At 47.0% G+C, this 10,535-nt stretch overlaps 1 protein-coding gene across 1 annotated transcript in view; it reads left to right on the plus strand.

Moving 5' to 3' along the window:
• Positions 1-6,214: 6,214 nt before the first annotated feature.
• Positions 6,215-10,535, plus strand: part of rab3db (RAB3D, member RAS oncogene family, b) — a gene marked incomplete at both ends in the record, with an annotated part of 10,094 nt that continues 5,773 nt past the window's right edge. The window contains one exon of the mRNA XM_080512148.1: positions 6,215-6,451. Within this exon, the coding sequence (XP_080368274.1) occupies positions 6,215-6,451 (237 nt within the window). The remainder of the gene's footprint in view (positions 6,452-10,535) is intronic.

Raw genomic sequence — 10,535 nt, forward strand, 5'->3', positions numbered from 1 at the left:
CATAACATGATCCAAGGCTTTCTGTTCACATGACATCATAACATGATCAAAGGCCTTTCATGTTCACTAACAAGGCACAACATGATCCACGGCTTTGATGTTCACAGTGAGCCTTCATGTTGTGGGTTGTCACGGCAACAGGTACAAGGGCGACTGCAGACACACAAAGCTGCGTTGTTTTCAGCATTTCTGATGTTCCCATGTAAACGGATGTCATTTTCAAAATGTGGGAAAACTTTTCTGAAACAATAAAAGAATAATATCTTTGTACTGGAAAAAACTGTACACGGGGCCTTTACCTCCACTAATCCAGATTATAGAGCATCTTCTTCTATATAGTTTCAGATTACGGGTCAATAAAGTGACATCTGGTGGTCGTAGATGGATTATCAGGGCCAGTCCCCCCCCCCCCCACACACACACATTATGTCCTACAGTAAGTACACAATCAGAATCCAATGTAAGGCCTCTACTATGCACCAGTACTTCATCCACACCAGCTGAGCAGCTTCACCGTCACTATTAAAAAAAAGACATTGGGAAATACTTTTTTCTGTATTTACTTGATTCCTGTTGATAAAACTTTGACGAGAAAGACTTTGTATTGTTAATAGAGGCTACAGAGTTTAAATTTTAACATTTTCGGCTGGATTAAATCATCCTGCTGTAAAATGCCGACGAAGCCTTTGATCGTCTGAGTTTCTGGTGTCGATCTTCTTCTGCTCACAAGTGGAAAAGTTCCCTGAAGCAATTGATTCCACACAGATTTCAGAATCACTTTTTAATTATAAAAAAAAAACGAAAAAATCCTTTCCCACCAGTGATTAAAACACATTTTGATAAATAAATCACACGAGGAGCCAAAAAAACCAACAAAAAAGTTTGATTTAGTCCAGAAAATACGGTAAATCTACAAACTAACTTTGGGGGTTTTCAGGTTTCGTCAGTTTCTTCCTTCTGAACCAACAGTTTGTCCCGAACTCTTCCCCTCTTTCACTCCATCCCTCCATCCCGGTTCTCCGGGATGACTTGGCAGCGTTCTCCTCCCTCTCCGCTTGAGTGTTTTTAAATGCAGCCAAGAAATAACAAACAAGACTGTTATAATAGAGAACGACACACACACACACACACACACACACACACACACACACACACAGTTTGCATGTTCTTCTTTTGCACGTGTCGCCTGTTTTCCCACTCCTCCAACACAACTATGCATTTGGGGGAATTCAGAGCTCTCGGTAGGATGAACACAAAGGTGTGACCAGTGTCTGTGGCGGGCCTCCGGGCCCCGGCTCCCCGGGGGGCCTCTGGGCCCCGGCTCCCCGGGGGGCCTCCGGGCCCCGGCTCCCCGGGGGGCCTGGTTTGGATGCAGCGACGAAGAAGATGGATCTCTACGCCCCAATCCTCCGGGGGTTTCACCGCCTCTCCTGTCTCTGTCTCCGTCCTCCTGGTCTGATGGCCGAAGAGACGTGACAGCTAATCATTAGTGGTCATTTCCCGTTGGCCGCCCCCCCCCCCCCCCTCCCTCCGTCAGGCCCTGTGCACGGCGGTAATGGCCTCTATTTGTTTTGCTGATGAGATAATGACGCCCTGTTGTGCCACAAAGCGGCTCCCAGTCTCCTGTAGCCCGGAGGAGGAGGAGGAGGAGGAGGAGGAGGAGGAGGAGGAGGAGGAGGAGGAGGAGGAGGAGGAGGAGGAGGAGGAGGAGGAGGAGGAGGAGGAGGAGGAGGAGGAGGAGGAGGAGGAGGAGGAGGAGGAGGAGGAGGAGGAGGAGGAGGAGGAGGAGGAGGAGGAAGGCCAGCTGCACTCCACCACCTGAGGAGGAGGAGGGGGAGGAGGAAGAGGAGGAAGAGGAGGAAGGCCAGCTGCACTCCACCACCTGAGGAGGAGGAGGAGGAGGAGGAGGAGGAGGAAGGCCGGCTGCACTCCGCCACCTGAGGAGGAGGAGAAGGAGGAGGAAGAGGGGGAGGAAGAGGAGAAAGAGGAGGAAGGCCGGCTGCACTCCGCCACCTGAGGAGGAGGAGGAGGAGGAGGAAGAGGAAGAGGAGGAGGAGGAGGAAGGCCGGCTGCACTCCGCCACCTGAGGAGGAGGAGGAGGAAGAAGAGGAGGAAGGCCGGCTGCACTCCGCTGGAAGAGGAGGAGGGAAGAGGAGGAGGAGGAGGAGGAGGAGGAGGAGGAGGATCCCCGGCCTCTTTCGGGAAGCCTCCTGTCACGAGGCGACAGCAGGTGCCGACTCGGCGTCTGGTGGCGCTCCACCGCCGCTCCACCGCCGCTCCACCGCCGCTCCTCCGCCGCTCCTCCGCCGCTCCGCCGCCGCTCCGCCGCCGCTCCGCCGCCGCTCCTCCGCCGCTCCGCCGCCGCTCCGCCGCCGCTCCACCGCCGCTCCTCCGCCGCTCCACCGCCGCTCCACCGCCGCCTCCACCGCCGCTCCTCCGCCGCCCACCGCCGCTCCACCGCCGCTCGGCTGTGATTGCATGTTGTCGTTCAGACAAAGTTCCAGATGTGCTTGAAACGAAAACCAACCGCAAGGTGCCTGTTGTCAGGAGTTGGGTGAGCCCCCCCCTCACCCCCCCCCCCCCCCCCCCCCCGAGCTGCACAGTAAACACAGCCGACATGTGACTGGTTGACCCCCGGGCTCAGAGGCTTCGCGTCAGAAGAGAATAATTTCTGGGCTATACGTCCCATAAGCGCGCCGACAAGGTTCCTTCAGCCGTCTTGTGATTCAGGAATTCTCTTTTAACGTCTCCGGGGATTAAAAGGAACACGAGGGTGCAAAAGGGTTGAGTTCACCACAAAGGAGTAGTTTCTGCTTCAGGGTGGCACACGGGCCAGTTTTCTATTATAGTGGCATCATGGCCCTTTTAAATTTAAAGTTTAAAGGTTTTCTTTGTTGTTGAAAATCTATATTTTCCACGAGAAAGCAAACAATTACGACCAGAAATGACAATAATTCCCCCATAAAGTCAATTTTATTGAAACATTCTGCTGGAAAATACATTGAAAAGCTCGTTTTCCGTCGTAAAAGGCAGCATCACTGATATATTCAGAGATCTGTTAAAACAATCAATGTTTTCTTTGGAATTTTAACAAGAAACACTTTAATATTAAATTACTGCTGGATATTAAAAACTTAAGTTGTCTTAGAAAGTCATGATGCATTTAAACAATAAATCTACGTCTGGGTTAATCCACTGGTTCCTGCAGTCAAAATCTATATTGAACTTTCATTGCGCCCGACTTTCTTGTTGTCTTTTATTTTGACAGAGTCACAGCAGATCTTCCCTCTGTAATCCAATCTGTCACAATGACGGGAAGCTTTTAAAAGCTTCTGTCAAAAAAAAAGAATAAGAGATCAGTGATGCCAACAGAATATGATCAGTCCTGTTTTTGCTTTATTTTTTATTTTTTTGGAGTAAATATGGCAAAATAACATTTAGTGTATTTTCCAGCAAAAATATTATGAGGTTGTCATAAAAGGAAAAACGAAGCGTTTTCAAGATGGACTGATGAAGATGAGGCGTCGAGTTGGTATGTTCTTCCCACACACACACACACACACACACACACACACACACACACACACACACACACACACACACTAGTTTGGATGGATGAGCTCCTCCTCCAGGCTTCGTTAGTCTCAGTTAACGGCCCTCCTCTCCCTCCCCTGCCGGTGGTGGTGAGACACACCAGACGTCTCTCTCCGTCCTGCTCCGGAGGCCTCCATCTCTTTCAGTTAAAAGTGTGGCTGCCCTGCCCACTAATCGGGGGGGGGGGGGGGGGCTGGTCTCCACGGAGACGGGTCCCGGTGCTGCGAGTCGGCAATCCTCGCTCTCCCCTGCTTTCACACCCGGAAAGCTGCAGTGTTTGCATCAAGACGTCACTCCAGAAGGAGACAAACAGGAAGTGAAGGTTTCCCTGTAAAACACATTAATCTTGTAGTCGTCTTCCTTGTTGTCACACTCCCGTGATTATTATCCCCCGCCGTGGCCGATAGGCCCCGAAGGGGGATCTTGAAACAGTCTCCGTACGTACGTCCGTACGTCCGTTCGAACGTTTCTACCTATATCTCGGCAACCCCTGGGCCCACAGTGACCAAACTTCACATGTGGATACATCTCAGAGGGGGAAGGGATACTATGGTGACCTTGACCTAATTTGCATATTAAGTAGGTCACAGGGTCACGAAGTGCTTAAAAACACATTTTGGGCTCTGGAGGCCTAGGTTTTTGAGCTAGGGCTCTGAAATTTTGTACACACCTACTAGTACTCTGGGGACACCCTCCAGCATACCAAGTGACCTGACCTTGACCTTGACCTTGAAGATCGGTAGGGTCTGAAGTTTGTTCGCCATGGTTAACACAGTACATGTATTATCATATGAATGTTTCTCCTTCTTTCTCAGCAACCCCTGGGCCCACAGTGACCAAACTTCACACATGGAGACTCCCTGTGGGGGGAAGGGGTACCTTGACCTAATTAGCATATTAAGTAGTTCACAGGGTCACTAAGTGCATAAAAACACCTTTTGGGCTCTGGAGACGTATTTTGACATAGCTTATGAAGAAGACCTTTCAGATTCTACATAATAGATAATTATCTACTAGGACCCATGGAACACCCTCTAGTGTACCAAGTGTGCTGCCTTAGAGCTGGCTTTGTGAGAAAATATAAAGCCCTCCGGTGGGGGATTAGCCCAGCAACGGCCTTCTTGTTTTTTTCACGTCCAGCATTCCTCTTCCAGACCGGATTAACGGCAGGGGTCGAGCCAGGAGGACTTCAGTCGTAGACTCTCGTCTCTCCTTTTGGTTGAATTTAACGTCAAACAACCAGGCGGAGAACAAATCCGACGTAGAGACGACGCAGGGATGGTGCTGCCTTTTTTTTCTGGCCCCGCTGAACGTTGGACACGAGTAGAGTTGACGAGTACGGAGTCCCGGAAAGGTCAAATCAATCCAGCTTTTAAGGCGTTTACTTCAGGCGTCGTCGTTCTCATCATCTGGTGGCTTTCGCCTCGTCGTGACTCCTGGAACGCTGTGGAAACGTGTCGCGATGGATTCCAGTTTTAAAATGCTTTTATTTTTGTTTTATTTCTCTCATGATGGATGATTCGAACGTTCTCTGTGTTGGTTTTCAACAGCTGATATGGTTTTGACTGAGTTCCCTTTTAATTTGCCTCAAGATGTTTTCAAGTGTCACGCTATCGAGTCCTTCCGCTGCTCCTGTCAGCGACTCACGACGCCATCTGGTGGTCCGCAGCAGTACTGAAAGACGAAACGGACCACGTCGCAAAAACGTCTTTGTAATAAAACCTTAAATGAGGATTTGTCTCGTTCTGCGGATTATTTGACATCACATTAATTCTACATTCAGAAATGTAAGGTTTAACATCTTTTTGGCACGGTGAAGTTTATCCGACCGCTGAACCACGTTTCCTTCTGAGCTGCTTCCACTCGGCGGTGACGACTCTGAGATGAGGTTGTTTTGTTTTTTTTTTCTTTTTCAACAACAACATCAACACATTAAACCATAAAAGAACCGCCGCGCCCGATGCCTCCGACCTTCTCCGTGATGGATCGCAGCCGCGGAGCAATTTCCAGCAAATGCTTTACACCAGTGTTTTTCAACCGCGGCGCCGCGGCACACTGGTGTTTCCCCGAGATCTCGTTAGCTGAGCCGTGGGAAATTGTCCAATTTCACATTTTCTTCTAAAAAAACCTTTGCTCTCACAGCGACAGTGTGTTGCAGAGTAATCATGTATAAATACTCTTCGCCACTAGAGGGCAGCACAGAACTTTGCCGGTGAAATGTAAAGTGACAGACGTCAGTGTGGTTCATCTCCACCTCCTGCTACCATCTTGTATCAAAGTACTGTGTCAGTGACAGTGATGGAGAAGTTTTTGAAAACCAGGATCTCAGCTCTTCATCCATCAGGTCCAGGTTTCACACTGAGGGAGTCACTATTAAAAAAAGTCCTTGCTTTCTGGATTTACTGGATTCCTGTTGATAAAACTTTGATGAGAAAGACTTTATATTGTTAATCGAGGAGGCTACAGAGTTTAACATTTTAACATTTTCGGCTGGTGGTGTGCCTCCAGGTTTTTCCAAACAGAAAAGAGTGCCTGGGCTCAAAAGAGGTTGAAAAACACTGCTTTACACGACTTGCAATCTTTGTTTGACGGATTCCTCCGCCTCTCCTCCGCCCTGCAGATGGCGTCCAACGACTCGCGGCTCCAGCAGCAGCCCTCGCAGAAGGACGCTGCCGACCAGAACTTCGACTACATGTTCAAGCTGCTGATCATCGGCAACAGCAGCGTGGGGAAAACCTCCTTCCTGTTCCGCTACGCCGACGACTCCTTCACCTCCGCCTTCGTCAGCACCGTCGGCATCGACTTCAAGGTCAAGACCGTGTTCCGCAACGACAAGAGGATCAAGCTGCAGATCTGGGTGAGTCGGACGTCGGTTAAAGGTGGAGAAAAGAGGTGGAGAGAGTCCACTGGCTGGAGTTGGTAAAGTGAGAAGGGGACGTAGAACGATCAAGAAATATTACAACTGGAGAGGCAAAAAGCGAACCTGTCAAAAAACATGCATCCTAAAAAAAACTAAAATATATAATAATATCTATATATATATATATATATAAACACGCCATCTCATTCCACGCAACTCTACCAAGTTATGACCTCATTCATTATCTGAAAAGGCAGCAAAATTGCAAAATATATTAAAAAGTATACAGACTAAATGTAGGTCTTTGTACAACAACAACAACAAAAAACAGTAAGAAAAAAGAAAAACTGTCTGTGTATGATTTTCATTTTAAATTCTGCTTGTGTTTTCTTTTAAATATGGTGAGTGGATGTTTTGGTTAGATCGCCGTGCAGTGTTGGTCCCAGATGGAACGTACCAGTACACTTTGATATACAAGTCACTCGCAGCCCAAAAAAAAAAAAGGTTCTACGATGTCTGTTTGCACGCAATTGCTGAAAATAATGTAGTGTTCCTGCAGGGCCACTAGTGGGTGCTGTTTGCTTTGGGAATGAAACCAGAAATGAGCAATTCTTTCCGCCATTCCCATTCCGGAGTTGTGGAAGTTGTTTTCAGAGGCTCTGAGCAGCGTTATCGTGTAACCGGACCCACAAAACACAACAAAACGTCTCCGTTTTCACTTGAAAATCATAAACGGGGTAGAACGTATAAACGAGAGCAGAGGCTGTGCTAACGCATTTAGCTCGGTCCTTTTTGAGCTTGTAGTGCTTCCTGTGTATTTAGAGGTCAAAATGGGGCGATGATCCAATCCAATACAATCCACTTTATTTCTATAGCACATTGAAACAACAAAGCGTTTCCAAAGTGCTGCACATGAGACTGCACATAAAAACAATCAAACTAAAACAATGCGAATTAGCTCCAACACTAAATAAGTATAAAACCATAAATAAAAATAAAACAGATTAAAAACTACAAACACATTAAAAAAAACTACAAATAAGAATAAAACAATGAAATGAAATGAGAGAGTCTGTATACGAGGAGTTTCTGAGTACGATGATCATGACCTCCCATGGAACCTTGAAGAGACGCTTGTCTCACACTGGGTTTAACCTGCGACCTGGAAAAACAATGACTTCCTCATAGTGTTCAAGCACATTCCGGACTGTCGCTTCTTATCAGACATCTACTACACGTGTGAAAAAAGAAAAAAAGACGTGTGAAGATGTTGAGATTACAAGACTTGAATTGAGGTTTTAAATGTCAAACGTCAACTTGGAAACGTTCAAATCTGCCTCTGCACAATAAAAGCATATGTTTCCAGGAAGTAAAAATACTTTTCACTCAAGTAACAATAGGACTGTGGGAACAGTTGTGTAATGCTTTGTTTTTTGTTTTTTCGCAGCTGCTGAAAGAATCTTTTGTGAAATTTGAAAAAAAAAAATACAAAAATCTGGCGTCATCGTCAAACTTTTAACACAAAGATTACTTTCAAAAGTGAAATGGTTTCAGAATTTCTTCACAAAGAGATGAACCAATTTGTTATCAAGGTACCGTTTGTACCGTTTGGATGTGAAAGTATAAGAAATAAGAGAATGAAACCAAACACAAGTCCTTGAAAATAAAATTACAAATAGAAAATGCTTTATCGTGTGTGACGCTCTCCTGTTCGTCGCCATTTTGAAAAGAACGAATTGGAAATGATCGGAAAGTTTTGAGCTTTTAGAAAGTACAGATCGTTATTCGTTGACGTGAACAAGAAGAATTAAGCTGAACTCTTGGAAAGTCTTGGAAACCCATTCAAATAATTTTCTACTCTTGGTATTTAGAGGCTGTTTCAAAACTCCTTTAATTTAATGGACAGAATATTTCTTATGTTTCCTTCTGGATTTCTGTAAAATTGTCATGCAGCTATTTGGAAGCAACTTCTGACTCAAGGTTTGGCTGAAGTCCTGCGATTGGAAATAACTATTCATTGTTAGACGCCGTTTACACGACGACGTTTCACGTGACGACACCTAATCCGTTAAGAGAACAGGGGGAGTGTGTTGACGCTGCAGCAGCGGACACAGAGACGACGTCGTTAGTCTGCCGGGCCACACGAGGGCGCTGTTGCAGAGAACAATACGCTACAAACGCAAAGAAAATGTAGAGGAGGGTTAGGGCCGCCTGTGGTAGTCAGAGGCTCCAGAAGCAAACTTGGGATCGAGAGCAGATTTAAAATGGTAAACTCTGTAGCCTCTATTAAGAATATAAAGTCTTTCTCATCAAAGTTTTATCAACAGGAATCCAGTAAATCCTTTTTTTAATAGTGCCTCCCTCAGTGTGAAACCTGGACCTGATGGATGAAGAGCTGAGATCCTGGTTCACATTCTTCCTTTTCAAAAACTTCTCCATCACTGTCACTGACACAGTACTTTGATACAAGATGGTAGCAGGAGGTGGAGATGAACCACACTGACGTCTGTCACTTTACATTTCACTGGCAAAGTTCTGTGCTGCCCTCTAGTGGTGAAGAGTATTTATACATGATCACTCTGTGAGAGCAAATGTTTTTTTAGAAAAAAATGTGAAATTGGATAATTTCCCACGGCTCACCTGACGAGATCTGGAGGAAACACCAGTGTGCCGCGGCGCCGCGGTTGAAAAACACCGTCCGAGAAATAGGGTCGGAATTTCCCCAATAATAAAGTGGCGATTTGTTGGGTTTCAGTTAACTAATTTTACAAAAACAACTTTGCTCCAGGTTCCACTAGTGGGAGCTCTTGTGCCAAATAGTTCCACACATAAAAAGTATCGCATTTAAAACATATTTTCCCACAAATGAGCCGCGACAAGAACCTTCACAGCCTCCATCTGCAGCCTTCAAACGTTGGCGTTCACTGCGGGGGGGGGGGGGGGGGGGGGGGGGGTGGTGTCCTCATTTGCTCCTCATTGTACACAATAAATCCCGTCGATATACGTTGTTCGGGCTGCTCAAACAACGATGAGTCATGTAAGCCAACAATCTGGCGCGCAGACTGCGAGCGGAATGAATGAGCCCACGCCAAAACATACACCGGCCTACCTGATCAAACATCTGCCTCACATGAACCTCACATGGCGAGAAGGATTAAGACGACGGGGAATACATTATGTGCAGATTAGTGGCTTGTTTCCCCCCCCCCCCCCCCCTCGTTCTCTTGCGAGGGCCCGGGCATCACTCTGACTTAACTTGCAAGATGGAACGCTGGCATTTCCTCCGTCCAGGAAGCGGAGGAAGTCCGACGTGATGAAGATTTACTGCGGTGTTTTCAAAGGGCGTGTGTCCGTCTAGCGTTGTGTTAATCATCGACTCTGAAACGTCTTGGCGACTCGGCCCGGGAGGTCTGTTCCCGTCAGCTGACGAGACGAGAGGGTTTCTTTTGTTCCTCCGTCCCAAAAAAATCAAGAAAATCTTTCACGTCTCCATGTAAAATCAGATGTTTTGAAAAGCTTTGAGATTTTTCTGGATGTGCCTTTGTCCGAGTGGAGAACACGTTTTCCCCGACGACTTGTGCCTGACGCCTCTGTAGCGCCAGCTAGTGGCGGGCGGCCGCATCACCGTGAAGCGGGATTGCGCGTCAACGAGATCGCAGATAGTTTAACCGAGTGACATTTCCGGTACCAACCGGCAAAGTCGTTTCTCGTCACCGACTCTCTTTGGCGTCTTTGTCATTGTGTTGACGTTGCCGAGGAAGCGTCGCCATGACGACGTTTTTAAAGTTAGAGCGGAAAACTTTTTGTTCCATTTATGGGGCAACGGAGCTCGGAACCACTGAAAATGCAACTTTCTGAAAATGGACTTTTTGATTTTTTTTTTCAAAATGTAGCGTCTCCGTGGAAACGGTGGGACGCGCAACGAAATCACAGGCAGATGGACAATAAGAACGGTGTTTCCCTCCGGACTGTCGTGACTCCCAGTATTCTCCTGGTACCACCTGGTAGTTTTATAGTTGACGGTCGCCATAGCAACAACGCAACTTGTTTTTCTGTCCCATCAGATTGTCTACGTCAGGGG

The sequence above is a fragment of the Blennius ocellaris genome, assembly GCF_963422515.1.
Source record: "Blennius ocellaris genome assembly, chromosome: 16".
NCBI lineage: Eukaryota > Metazoa > Chordata > Actinopteri > Blenniiformes > Blenniidae > Blennius > Blennius ocellaris.